At 44.0% G+C, this 14,424-nt stretch overlaps 1 protein-coding gene across 3 annotated transcripts in view; it reads right to left on the bottom strand.

Annotated features, from left to right (window-relative positions):
• Positions 1-11,777, bottom strand: part of LOC147433518 (sec23/sec24 transport family protein) — a 102,431-nt gene extending 90,654 nt beyond the window's left edge. For 2 of the 3 annotated variants that reach the window (XM_086490195.1, XM_086490196.1), the window contains exons 1-2: positions 11,217-11,770; positions 11,065-11,133 (exon numbers count right to left, since the gene is read on the bottom strand). In XM_086490195.1, coding sequence (XP_086346321.1) covers positions 11,065-11,133; positions 11,217-11,547 — 400 coding nt within the window. In that variant the 5' untranslated portion in view covers positions 11,548-11,770. Of the gene's footprint in view, positions 1-11,064; positions 11,134-11,216 lie in introns of all 3 variants that reach the window. The other variant, XM_086490197.1, reaches the window with a different exon arrangement.
• Positions 11,778-14,424: the final 2,647 nt, after the last annotated feature.

Below are 14,424 nucleotides of genomic sequence, written 5' to 3'. Positions count from 1 at the left end.
TCATTTGAAGTATATTGTGATGCTTGTGGTCGTAGTCTGGGTGCGGTCTTGATGGAAGAAGGCCATGTCATAGCTTACGAGAGCCGTTTGTTCTCTAGGCCGGAGATGACAGCACAGATCTATGGGAAAGAGCTTTTGGCGGTTATCCACGCTCTTACTCAGTGGCGGCATTACCTACTCGGAGCGGATTTTACTGTCTTTACAGACCATCAGAGTTTGCGCTACTTCTTGTCACAGAAGCAGCTTTCGGAAAAGCAGATGCGGTGGGTGAACATCTTGTCACAGTTCCACTTCCAGATTGTCCATGTGCAGGGACAGACGAATGTGGTGGCAAATGCTTTGTCTCGAAAACCGTTGGTTCTGGCTATTTCCGCGATACATCACAGGAGCTTCGAGGATATGGTCGATCAGTGTGCCACAGATACAGATTTTGCAGATATTTTCACACGGATACGGGATGGGGAGACAGTAGCTGGATACTCCCTTCGGGAAGGCTACTTGATGAAAAAGACTATTTTGTGCGTTACACAGCCGTTGAGGGAAAAGGTTATGACTGATTGCCACTGTCCACCTTTTACGGGTCACCGCGGGATTGCTACCACCATGAAAGGGGTAGAGAGAGATTTCTTTTGGCGGAGACTGAAGAAGGATGTGGAAGAGTTTGTGCGCAGTTGCTTGGTATGCCAGAAGGTCAAGTTTGACAGGCATAAGGCACAGGGATTGTTACAGCCTTTACCCATACCCACCCGCCCCTGGGAAAATATTGAAATGGATTTCATTTTTTTTAATCTCCCGAGAATACAGAATGATCACGATGATTTTCCGATTACATGGCACGTCTGAGACGATTCTCTTTGACAGAGACCCCAGATTTATGAGTTTGTTTTGGAAGGCAATTTGGGAGAACATTGGCACGCGGTTGCAGTTATCGTCATCGTTCCACTTGCAGATTGACGGGCAATTTGAGATTGCCAATTCAGTGATTTTAGATTTATTGAAGTCTTGTATCTCGGATAAGAAGACTCAATGGGAAAAGAACTTACCTTTGGTGGAATTTGCCTACAATAATACGATACACTCTTCGACGGGGAAGACGCCATGTGAGATTGTTGAAACTGCTGCAAAGGTTCCATCCTTCCTGAGCACGAAAGATTAGAAATTTGAAGCGGATGAATATTCGCGAGACTTGGATACGGCTTTTGCCAAGGTTCGCGAGACTTTGCAGGAGTCTCAAGAACGACAGAAAAAGGCAGCGGATCGCCATCGTCGCGACTGGAAACTGAAGGAGGATGATTGGATGCTCTTACTTTTGAGAAGGCACGCCTGCGAAAGAAAAAGGGAAAGGAGAGGCTTTTTCCAAAGCTTAGTATGTGATACTACGGACCTTTCCAGATCACTGACAAGATAAATGATGTCTCCTTCCGATTGGAACTACCAGATACTTGGAGGATTCATAATGCATTGCATGTGAGTCTCTTGAAACCTGTTAAGGGTGATGTGCCTGATGATGGGGAGCCTGATGAGCAACCCAAAGTGGAAGAAAACGAGGAGATCCTTGTTCCTGAACAGATTTTGGCACATAATGATACGAAGAAAGGTAAAGTCCGAAGGCGGGTTCTTGGTTAAGTTCAAGAACTTTCCTGCATTTGATGCGAAGTGGATGGAGGAGGAGGACCTAGCAGATACTCCTCGGATTGTGAAACTTTACCTCGATGTTTTGGTTTAGCATAGTCTACTCCAAACGGAACCCAGAATTCAGCTTGGCCGGAGATCTGGTGCAGTGGGATGCACAAGAGGGGAGTCACTCCGCTCCCTTGTCAACAGATGCCTCGATTTGATACTAAAGTCACTGATGTCTCTTTGAGCTTCAGGGATACTGAGAGCTGACAGTATTCTGCTGGATTGCTTTTGATTTTGAAGCTTTTGGGGCTCTGCTTTTGGGCATCCCTTGTATCCTTTAAATTAGTGGTGAGGGCCTCACTTCTCAGGGCATCTGGACGCAGAGTCTGAGAGTGAAACCCTAACCGCTCTTTTGTACTTTGATGATTGATTAATATAAAAAGAAATACCGAAAGGGGGGCCAGTCTTTGGGGCCAATATCTCTAGGCACGGAACTCCGCCGGGCCAGTGCAAATCTATTGTGATCTGTGAATTGTTTTGAAGTGGTTATTTGGTGCTGTCGCGGTTGATTCTTGACTTGGAGTGTCCAAGTCTGTTACAGTCCGAACTATCTGAAAACGAGTCCTTTGTAGAACTGTCAGAAACTGGGCAAAACTTAGGCTTCTTTGTCTTTTTTTCCTGCCCTTTCCAAAGCTTTGCTTTTTGCTTTGCTTTTTCCCTTTCTTGTCTTCTTCGCTCGAGTCAAAAGAGCTAGAAGAACTATCAAAAGAAGAAGAAGAAGAAGAACTGGATACTCCTTTAAACTGCACACACTTCTTATGCTTTCTTGCCAAGGCAAAAGTAGATTGACGACCCAAATAACCCGAGATGTCAATTCCTTTCTTCTGCTTTTTGTCGTGCTTTTTGGCTTTGTTGTTCACGTCAAAAAGCTGCGTAATCCGTGTATCGACCACCTCTTCCAATTCTTGCTTTGTAAACATCCTCAAAGTAGGAGGTTTCTTGAGTGCCCGGTTTGAGGGGTGGCTCTGTGGCTTTCTGCCACTGGGTGTGCACTTCGTCGAAGGATGTCTGAGTCAAAAATTTAGCAAATTTCAGATCCTTCGCAAGGTTGATCATCTTTGTCGCATCATCAACCAATTGTCGACGTTCCATCTCTTCAATCTCCGCCTGAGTAGGCCGAGGCGGGCCGTACTCTTCGTAAGAATCTTCTTCGTCATCTCTTCCCGCATCCCCATATGCAGAGGAAGTCAATTGTTCGTTGTTGGAATCCATAAGTGCCGCGAGAAAAGGATCGGATTTCCCCGTAGAAGAGAAATCGGCCGCGCTTTGATACCACTGTAACAAACTTGGACACTCCAAGTCAAGATTCTACCGCGACACAGCAGAGATTCGCTTCAAAGAGTTCACAATTCACAATTGATTCAACACGGCCCGGCGCCCGGTAGAGTTCCGTGCCTAGAGATGTTGGCCCCAAAGACTGGCGCCCCTTTCAATATTTCTTTTTGTATTAATCTGTGTTCAAATTACAAGAGAGTAGGCAGGCGCTCACTCTCAGACTCTGCGTCCAGATGCTCTGAGAAGTGAGGCTTAGCCCACTTATTTATTGGTAGAAGGGATGCCCAAAAGCAGAGCCCGAAAAGCATTAATTAAAAAGCTTCTCACTCAAAAGCAGAGTGCCCAAAAGCAGTCAGCGCTCCCGTACAGCCTGCCAACGCTTTTTACGGCACAAATCACAGAAGTCCGTACGGCATGCCACGTCACCTACCCACCGCGTTTTCCGGAATCTGCCACGTCAGCATGTCTCTGCATTTCATGGGCCTGCTTTTCCGAGGTGTGTGTGTGGGTATCCGGGCTGCCACGTCATTGGTTTGTGACAATGCGGCTCACCATAAAGAGATTATGGGCCAAGTAGAGGAGCTGCTAGATAAAGGGCTGATTCAACCTAGTTCTTCATCCTTTTGCTCCCTACTAGGATGGCTCTTGGCGCATGTGTATTGATTACGTGCGTTGAATAAGAATACCATCAAGAATAGGTTTCTTATTCCAAGGATTGATGATATTCTTGACAGACTAGAGGGTGTTGCAATTTTTAGCAGGATAGACCTTAAGAGTGGGTACCGTTAGAATTGTATTAGGCCAGAGGATGTGCACAAGACTGCGGTTAGGACGACATTTGGTTTGTATGAGTTCTTAGTGATGCCGTTCGGTCTTACAAATACTCCTGCTACGTTCAATAGGATGGGATCGGATTTTCCGCCCACGACAAAAGTTTGTCAGCACATTCTTCGACGACATGATAGTCTACTCAAAGAATGAAGAGGAGCATAGGCGTCACTTGACCATTGTCTTCGAAGAGCTATGCACTCACAGGTTGCTCGTTCATCCTAAGAAAAGTGAGTTCTTCTTGGAAGAGATTTCACTTTCTTGGCCACATAGTGTCAAACGATGGTGTCCAAATGGATCTTGCAAGGTTGAAGCAATTAGGACATGGCCAGATTTGAAGACTGTGCATGATGATCGTAGCTTCTTGGGCTTTATGCTCTTACTACAGAAGGTTTATTAGGAACTCTGCCGAGATTGCTTCACCCCTACATGCTTTGTAAAAGAAAGAGGTCACGTTCAAGTGGACACAAAAAGAGATATCAGCTTTTAATCTCTTAAAAGGAAAAGATGACTTCGGATCCAGTAATTGTTTTACCAGATCTCGAGAAGTCGCTTTGGTTCAGTGTGATGCGTGTGGCAATAGTATTGGGGCAATGTTAATGCAAGATGGTCGGATAGTAGCTTACGAGAGCAAAATCTTGCAAGGGCCAGAAAAGACGATGCAAATCTATGAGAAACAGCTACTGGCCGTGATTTATGCGCTTTCTAGTTGGAAGCACTACCTATTAGGTGCTAATTTGTTGTCCACACAGATCATCAGACCTTGCGATACTTCTTGACACAATCAAAGTTATCTGAAAAGCACATGCGATGGGCAAATATTCTCTCTATGTTCCACTTGTTAGACTTACACCACTATGCTGCTTCACAGGTCTTGGGCATGCATGTATGGCTAGTGTGCCTCCGGGCTGGCCACCCTTTGCATATGCATTTAGACTGCACTATCCGGCCGCCCACTTCTGGGCCGGACACCCACCTTGTCCGGGCGCCCATCATATTTCATTTATTCCTTGCTGGGTCGTGGGGGATTTTATTCCTTGCTGGGTTGTGGGGATTTTTTCTAGGCATTGCCCTACCTCCCCTTGGGCACCTATTTATGGGGCCAAGGGGGTACCCACTCCCATACACATCTGGCATTGTATTGGGTCTTCTGCTCATGGTAGTCATGGGGGTGATGGCCCCTCTTCCTACACAGAGTTTTTGATCTCTCTCTCTCTCTCTCTCTCTCTCTCTCTCTCTCTCTCTCTCTCTCTCTCTCTCTCTCTCTCGCACACGCGCACTCACATGGTATCAGTCGCCAGTACACACGGTATCAGCAGCGTCAGGCTCTCAATGATCCAAGGTGCTTCATCAGCAACAAGTTCTCCTCCCAAGCTTCAAGAGCCAAGGTTTTCACTGTGCAGGCCTAGCGCTAGCATCTCTGTAGACTTTCATCGCGGGAAAGTTACCCAGTTGCCTAGCGTTTTTGCATTACTCAACGTTTTTCCAATCCAGCCTTGCATTTTTGCTTCTACAGGCATCGATCACCTTCTCCCTCTCTTGGCGCCCCCTCCTTGTAGAGAAATGAAACCCAAGGCATCAGATCTGCCTTGCGTTTTCTAAAACAAATTTGCGTTTACAAAAGTTGCTGCGTTTTCAGAGGTTGCCGCGTTTCAGCAAACGCTAAGCCTCTTGCATACACGAGAGCGGCCAAGGCACTCATGGGAGTCTTCTACATTGCCTGGAATTTGCAGATCTACTCCATTGCCAGGTATCTACACCCAACCGGCACTTTTTTGGCACTCATTACTTGCTGTTTTTTCTCTGTTTTCAGCCCCTCAATGGCTGAGAAGTGCGAGAACCCCCTCATCCGAACCTGTGCGACGCTCATGCACCGATCGGTGGTGTACCGGCACGCTAAAATCTCTATTACAGAAGCGTTTTCAGCACCCTTTGCAGCAGTTTTTGGGCAAACAGCATGCTAAATTTTTGCCTCTTGTGTGGTCAATCACTCCATTGCTCGTGACGACACCATCCGGTGGTTGCTTGAGCGGTTATGTTGGACTGCTACCACATTGGAGACGGTACCTTCTTTGGCGATTTGAGATCGTATCCATTGATCCTTGGGAGATCCATTCATTCCAGCCATCATTTGGCGGTTGCGCACTCCAGAGGGGGTGGTGACCTGTGGTTTGCTATGGACACACCTATGCACTCATCAGAGGAGTTCACACAAGATATGGCCATGCTCATGGCATATGGGATATCGACATTCCTAGAGAGGACACCACCATCCTGGGTGGACAGACACTTACCACTTGACCTTGACACGTCAGATCACTTGCTTACACAAGAGCATTTACATGGACTTAGGGAGAGGATCTTGCCACTTGGATCTCTTCTTGGACAAGCTCAATGCTTGGATCTACATACTGGAGTGGGACTTTAGTGCTTTGGACTCTCTTGGAGAGTTTACCCGCGAGATGCGGGAGATCAGGCACGACTACATCTAGAGTCACCCGGATCTTGGCTTGGATGGTAGTGCAATTGCTCTTCTACACTCCTGATCATTTGGATTGCTACCTTCAGAGTTGCTTACACTCACGCTCAGTAACCTTACAACAGACTTATCCCCCGACCTGGGCAGTAGGCCACTCCCAACTCATTCACATTGAGAGCCACACCGAGTTGCGGTTTGGTGGTGTTGTTGGCGTGGATTTTGTTTTGGTTGACATCGGAGGATTGGAGGCAGGAGATACAGGCAAGACGACGCAAACAGATTGGTTGGCCTTTCCTCTTCTAGCAGATTATTCACAGCGCACATTGCGCAGTCTGGCTTCCCTTTTTCATACATGATGATTACGGTGCAGACAACTCGGTCTGACCACACCTCTTCTCAGAGGCCCTTCATAGCGCAGATTGTTGAGTCTGGCTTCCCCCTCATCTTGGATTACCCTACCTACTAACAGGACACCATCTGGTGGTGGTCGTGCGGTCTATCGGTGTCTGCTGCAGCTTACGATAGCTTTACAGTGCAAACTATTTAGTATGGCTTTCCTTGATTCGGAGGAAGTTTACGACATAGATTGCTACATCTTGCCTTCTTGGAGTTTTACACAGCTTAGCTACCTGGCCACACTGGGTTACTAAGTTGCTGGGGGTTAGGATTTTAATCCTAACCCCTCTTTAATACTTGAACCACTCGGCAAGGATTTGTAAATTGGTGAGAACTTCGTCTTCTTCTGCTTTTGCTAGGGTTTAGGTCCCTCGGCCAGGATCTACAGGTTGGTTAGGGTTAGGGCTAGGGTGCCCAAACCTGTAGGTCTTTAGTGGCTTGACATGTCAACAGTTTGTGACAAGGAGAAGGCCTTAGCCTTCATACAACAACTTGATGCAGCCTTCTTTGAAGGAAATTTAACAGAAGCATCCAAAGTCTGATAAACTTCCTCTTTCCTAATGAGAAATGCTTTACAATGGTGGTCTACCCTTATGTACAAGGCCAAGCTCCTAGAACGTGGCTACAATTTAAACAACTTTTCGCATCTCTATGGTTGAATCCACCTTTCGAAGCAAATGTTCTCTCAATCGGTACCAATTGCATTTTGAAGAAGGAGAGACTCTCTAGGACTATGATCAGAAGTTTTGGAATTCTTATCTTCCAGTAGCTTCTTTCCAACTAGTTACCTTGGAAGAGCAACTAGAGAAGTAATGTTGTGGGCTTCCTCAAGAGCTCAAAGATTATTGCATAAAGCAAAAGACCACAAACATTCGACAGATGATGGCTCATGCACAAGATGGGTACAATCTCCTTGTAGGGAAGCTGACTTTTGGGAGGAGGAAGAAGTCCAAAGATCAATCCAAGAACAAGAATCGATCTCAATAGCAAAACCACAAGAGGACGTTTCAAAAGAGGAAATTCAGCAAAGGACCTACAAGTGTTGAAGAAAAGATGGAGTGGTTCAAGCAAGGCAAATGCTTCACATGCAGAAACGCCTTTCTAAAAAAACTAACCATAAACTAGAGACTTCTAAAGCTGCAGAGACACGCAACGGAAAGAAACCCAAAATCGATGGTTGAAATATAAAGTGAAAGACCTTTCATTGAACATTAAATACAAGGGTCTAGTCTGTTCTAGTTGTACCTGCATTAGGTAGTTTCGAAGTTAATAGAGAAAACCAAGTATGACAAAGAAGTTTCTACCGGTAATTGGCCAAGTTGCCTATAAACTAGCTCTTCCTTCGGATGTTAGCGTACATCCACCAATATTCAATGTCAGCTGCCTTAAAGCTAGGCGAAGCCGACACTATTGTGTCTATCGAGAAAAATGTATGGCAAGCTATGCAAACTTAGTATATTCCTCGAGAACCAGAGGCTTTTCTAGATCATAATACCCGTCATTCCCGTCAAAAAGCTTAAGACAAGTACTTAATTAAATGGAAAGGTCAATCTGAAAGATTTGCTACTAGGGAATCAGTTAGAGCTTTGAAAGCTCAGTATACCCACTTCCTTGATGAGGGCATCAATGGTTCTTAAGGGGGGAAGTATGTTATGTCCCACTCACAGGAGAGGGGATCCGATCTAAAACACTGTCGGGATGGTCGTCCGACGTCCGAGCGGACGTATTGTGAACCCGACCATTGTGGTCGGCCATTATTATAAAAGGGAGGCCAAGGCTTCATTTGTAGTTATCGACCCCCACTAGCAGAGTGTCAGTGGTTAGCCGTGAGGCTAGGAGTGCGCGACGCCACCTCAAGGGGGTGAGGCCAAGTGTTATGTGACGCTCGATCTTATAGGTGTATGCTGGCTCCAGCGAGGGGGTGCTACCGGATGGAGGCTATGGTCGGGTAGTTCGTCGGAAGCGTTTCTGTAGGCGATCTGTGTAGACGGGAGATCCTCTCCGCGTATTCGTTTCACATAGTGTTGTGAATGTGATTGTGATTGTTCAATAACTTATGTCTATGTGCCAGTGCATGGTTTCAAGTCATCAAATGCATGCATGTGAGCATAGAATTAGTATCTACTAAGCTATTCTTTGTCCACTCTCTGTTTTGCAAGCATAATCGAAGGCAATTACTCTTCTTTAAAGAGGGGGGTATGTCACAAAAGTGGTGACGCGGCACCAAAAATTTCCATGCTCATGTGGCAACGAGTGGCAACGATCGTACACTGATGACGTGAAGTTCGGATTTTGCAGCACATTTTACGGAATGCCACGTGGCAGGCAAGCCTTCGCAAAAATTGTTGTGGCTTTTGGGACTACTATTTTTGGGAGATTTTGGGGCGCCTAGCTTTTGGACCTCAAAGCTTTTCAAAACCTTTATAAGCATACCCTTAAAGAGTCTTTAGCACATCAATTTGTGGTCACACAAAGCAGAACTCTCCCCAGCAATTGTATTCTATTCTTATCAAAATAAATAATAAGCATTGAAAGGAGCGCCAAACTTTGGGGCCAATGCATCTAGCAGGCGAACTTCGCTACTTCGTGTCTCAATTACACTTGAGTTTTGAAGTTCTATTGTTACAATTTATACTCTGCTTGTGCACATTACTAAGAATTTACCGTCATGTCAATGCCAAGCTGGTTACAAACATGACCCTTGTAATTGAGATTAAGCATCATCAAATTCTTCCACTACTTCGTCAAAGCAATCAAAAATTTTACAAAAGCAAATGGGATGGGCTAATTTTCTTTCCCTTTTCCGCTTCCAAATCATCCCATGTCAATCGGAAGAAGAGAGTAGAAATGATCTCTCTAAATAACTTGTCCTCTATTGACCCCACGTTTGCCAACATATTTAAGCCGCTGACGTCTCGACTGATTGTCTACGATACACTTTGAAAAAAAATTGCCTTTGACGTCATGGAAAGTTGTGCATTGCTCAAGCATCGCAACCGAAGGTTCTACTTGAGTGACACACGGCATTGTGGAATTCAACCAGCCACCATTGCCATTGTAAATGTGGAGAAATATGTTTATGGATGTAAAATGACTGCCATAAGGCAGCATCCTTATATACCTAGACGAATCCAGGATAAGCCCAAATTCACCCTTTCATCCTCTTCCAAGCTCAACTTGACCAGGAAACAACATAGCTATGGATTTTATCTTGGACTTGCCTACTGCAAGATCTAATAGGAATGGCATTAACCATTCCAATAAACACGCTCGCTTCATTCCAAAACAAACAAACATCAATGCGTATAAGATGGCAAAATAATTTCTCCATCATATTGTCCTGCATCGTAGGGTGCCATCTTCCATTGTCAGTGACTGATCCGCACGTGACAAGCCTCTTCTAGAGACTCTCTACGATAACATCAACACCACTCTGAATTTCTCATCTTCCTTTGAACCCCACTCAAATGGAAAATTCTAGAATGCCAATTCCATGTTGCTTGACCTTTTGAAAACTTATGTTGCTAACCACAACAATCCTCGGAAGAATTACCTTCCATTGATTGCGTTTGCCTATAACAAGACCACTCACTCTTCGACAAGCAAAGCTCCTTTTGGGATCTTGTAAGGTTCCACCCATTCCACTTTGCTTTCCAAGAAAAAGATTTTCAAGACTGAAAAATTTGTTCACGACTTGGATATATCTTACAATAGATCGAGGAGGCCTTCCTTCATTTCAAGAAAACGAGAATGGTAAGGTTACAAGGATAGCAAGAAGCAAAAGATACATTATGTTGTCCCTCTCAACACAGGTACATTGACCTCTGTGAAAAAACAGGGCTTGTATCCTTTTGCATTACATAAAATTGACCCTATAGAACAATGGGAAAAATCCTCCAGTATTGAAAGTGACATTGGTACCAACGAGAAGGGGCATTAAGTACACTCGCTGACTTCAAGTGAAGTCTACATAGCTCTGCTTGATGCTTGTTTCGCCTCTAGAGATGTAGAGGTATTGTTTAGTCCAGCCTTCCCTAGCATGGTTACCTCAAGTATCATACGATACATAAAAATTAATCTTGTGGCATTTCATATCCTCCATGGGACTGAGTCCTCTCTATTGCACCTCTAGCATTGCCTACATCCAGCTCATATCTCTCAAAATAGGATGCAGTCCTTTTGCAAAGCCTCACAGATTAGAAGGAATCCACTGATCCTCCACGATGAAAACTGACGGAAGGTACCATAATGTAGATCTCTGACCATAATAACGTACCAAAACATCATCACTCTTGCGCTCAATCATATGAAAGAAAAATTCAATACATTGTGTGTGTGTGTGTGTGTGTGTGTGTGTGTGTGTGTGTGTGTGTGCACGCCACATGCGTGCATGTGCATAAACACACCAGAGAGATCAACAGCAGCTACAAACACCGGTTGTCCTTGAAAATCATCTTTAGAGCATGGCTTGCCTTCTGCACGAAAAAAATTCAGAGATGAGAGAGAGAGAGAGAGAGAGAGAGAGAGAGAGAGATGAGAGGAGGACAATGGGACAGACCTGGAATTTGCATGTCAATGAAAGAAGACGAGAGTTCCGGGCAGTTTTGAGGGGAGGAATAACGCAGGGAGTCAGCTTCAGACAGGGAGTTGACAGAATCACAAACCGCGCACCGCCAGGAGTATTGCTCAATTTCGCAGAGAGAGCTTAGATAGGCATAGCAAGTGTCACATCGTGGCAGATGGGAGGCGTCGAAGGGCAAGAAGACGGGTGCAATGCCCTTTTCATCGTGCGCTGAAAACGGAGTAAGTGCTGCCCCCCAGGGTACTCCGCTGCCATCTTGCATCTTGGGATCCACGGGGCTCTTGCTTACGCTCAGCCGCACTGCCATTGCTGCGGCTGTGGCCACTCCCTTGGCACTCGCGACTCGCTACTAATGCCTGTAAGCTGCAGGTCTTAATTCCTATTGCGCATTTACTCCGGAGTCCGGCAGCGTTTCCGACTCCTTGGAAAACACGTTAATCACAGCAGGGAAAATTAACAAATTACGGAAACTAGTATGGCCGGCAGGCGAAGCCCGCCTCTCTCTCTTTCTCTCGCTATTCGCGTGTGTGCCCGGAGGCGCAGGGAACACTGTCGGCTTCCGCCACTTGTCAGGGGAGGCTCCCCTTTTATAATTGTATAGATATAGATATTGATTCCCAAAATGCCCTTGAATTTCTCCAAAATACCCCTCAATAACCTCGCAACAAAGACAATCTTTTTGTAACTCTTCATTGGAAGATTGGTTCTCCCTCGATCTAAGATGATAGAACTACAAATTTAAATGGTATTGTGGGCTCTCAATATAAAATAGTTCATCGTTTTTAGACACAAACACCTCTATTTGTGAGCTCATTGATGAATAGTTTTGTCTAAGACACTTGAAGATAGAACTCAATTGTCATAAAAATTACACTATGCAAAAGTTGAGGAAAAATTAATCCCAAAATGATACAAGGGTATATTGAGAAATTTTAAAATTTAAGGGGTATTTTGGGAATTTCCACAATTTATACGGGTATTTCGGTAATTTTCCCTTAATTAGAACTCAAAATGGCCTATTTTTTGGTGTGCCATCCAGCCTCCCCGCTCCTCCCAAAAGTGTTTGCCCCAGTTCTTAGTGGCAAGGTCGCTTTTAAAAATAACATTCCAATTAATTTATGCTCATATTGTCATCTAAGAGATGTTGCGAGTTCATGACATGAAGCCAATCATTTAGCTTGCTTTGTGAGAAGAGTAAAAACTTTTTGTGCTACCTAATGTGCATATTGACATTGAAGAGATTCTCTTGCATAATGATCTCAAAGCCATCTCTTAAGAGACAATAAAGATTGCAATCTTGGGATCCACGAGGCTCTTGCTTACACTAAGCCACACTACCATTGTTGCGGCTGTGGCCACTCCCTCGGCACTCGCTACTAATTCTTGTACGTTGCAGGTCTTAATTCGTATTTATCTTCATGCACATTCACTCATGAGTCCAACAGTGTTTCCGACTTCTACCCTCTAATTTATGGAAATTCCCAAAATGTCATTCAATTTCTCCAAATTTCCCAACATACCCCTCAATAACCTCACAAACATCTCTAAAGACAATCTTTTTGTAACTCTTCATTGGAAGATTGGTTCTCCTTCAATCGAAGATGATAGAACCACAATTTTAAATGGTATTGTGGGCTCTCAAGATAAAATCGATCATCGTTTTTAGACACAAACACCTCTATTTGCGATGAATACTTTTGTCTAAGACACTTGAAGATAGAACTCCATTGTCATAAATATTACACTATGCAAAAATTGGAGCAAATCCATCCCAGAATGATATAAGTGTACATTGGGAATTTTTGAACTTTAAGGGGTATTTTGGGAATTTCCACAAATTATAGGGTTACTTTGGTAATTTTCCCTTACTTAAAATTCAAAATGGCTTATTTTTTGGCCTGCCATCCGGCCTCCCCCCTTCCTCTCAAAAGTGTTTGCCCCATTTCATACGTGGCAAGGTCGCTTTTAAAAATAACATTCCAATAGAAAGAGACGTCAATGAGTTGTCATCCCCCCCCCCCCTCCTCTCGCATGGATTAGAAGCAGCTCTCTCTATTGATTTTGGGTTTTACCTCGAGCCAACTTTTTCGAGCAAGCAAAATATTGAATGAGCAATACATCTAAACAAGAAAAATGTAAAAACATGACTTGTCCACATGTCTACAAAAATAAGATGATGTATAGAGGAAAATTTTAATTTATGCTCGTATTGTCATCGAAGAGATGTTGCAAGTTCATGACATGAAGCCAATCCTTTAGCTTGCTTTGTGAGAAGAGTAAAAACTACTTGTACTGGTAAGTGGGCCAACTTAAGGCCACCAAGCCGTGGACCATATTGCTACCTGTATGATGCACAGATTAAGCGCGAAGAGGCGCGTATGAAAGGTGACGTTCTACGCTACCACTAGCTGAAACAGAAGTGCGATCGGTGTTGCACAAGCTTCGTAACTAAAATGGGGGTGAAAGACGTTCAAGCGAAGGGGGTGTAATGGGACATTGTGCCAACAAGGCTCGATCTCGAAATCTGACGGCCAACATTTCATTTCACCCGAGTTGAACACTCCAACAATCACGTTTTGGTGTCCCTGTATTGGATCAAACCTTTATTCAATAATGAGGATAGCAGGGTCCTAGGACAGGTACCCGGCTTTTTATTGCCCCCTTACCCTAACTAATGTGCATGTTGACATTGAGAGAATCTCTTGCATAATGATATGAAAGCCATCTCTTTAAAGACAATAAAGATTGCAATAAATAAAGCCAATTTGCAACAAGGTATGTCTTAAAATGTTTTACTTCAATATTTAGTGAAATACAAACTAACAATTGAAAATGAAGACATTGATTTCACCGTTATATTTTTTACGGATACACTTTGTTGTGACACTTAAGAGTTGTGAACGGGATTTAAAACCTCTCAAGGTATTTTGTGTAAAATCATAGAGTTTTCATCGTTATAATATTATGTAAAATAGAGAAATATTGAAAAGTTTGATCCATCGTTGTATTTGCAATGTCCATAAATCCTAAAAACGATTATTGGATTAAGATGTCCCAACAAAAACCTTGAAAGTAAACATCCATACGTCTTATTGTGAAGTGAAAAGCTTAAAAAACACTTCACACCACTCTAATTTTCTTACTTCTTAGAATTTGACAATTTTGATCATACCGTTGCATTTGA

This window comes from Adiantum capillus-veneris, chromosome 19, assembly GCF_014529385.1.
Source record: "Adiantum capillus-veneris isolate H3 chromosome 19, ASM1452938v2, whole genome shotgun sequence".
NCBI lineage: Eukaryota > Viridiplantae > Streptophyta > Polypodiopsida > Polypodiales > Pteridaceae > Adiantum > Adiantum capillus-veneris.
The sequence above is the reverse complement of the archived record's forward strand: the minus strand, read 5'-3'. Positions and strand labels throughout refer to the sequence as shown.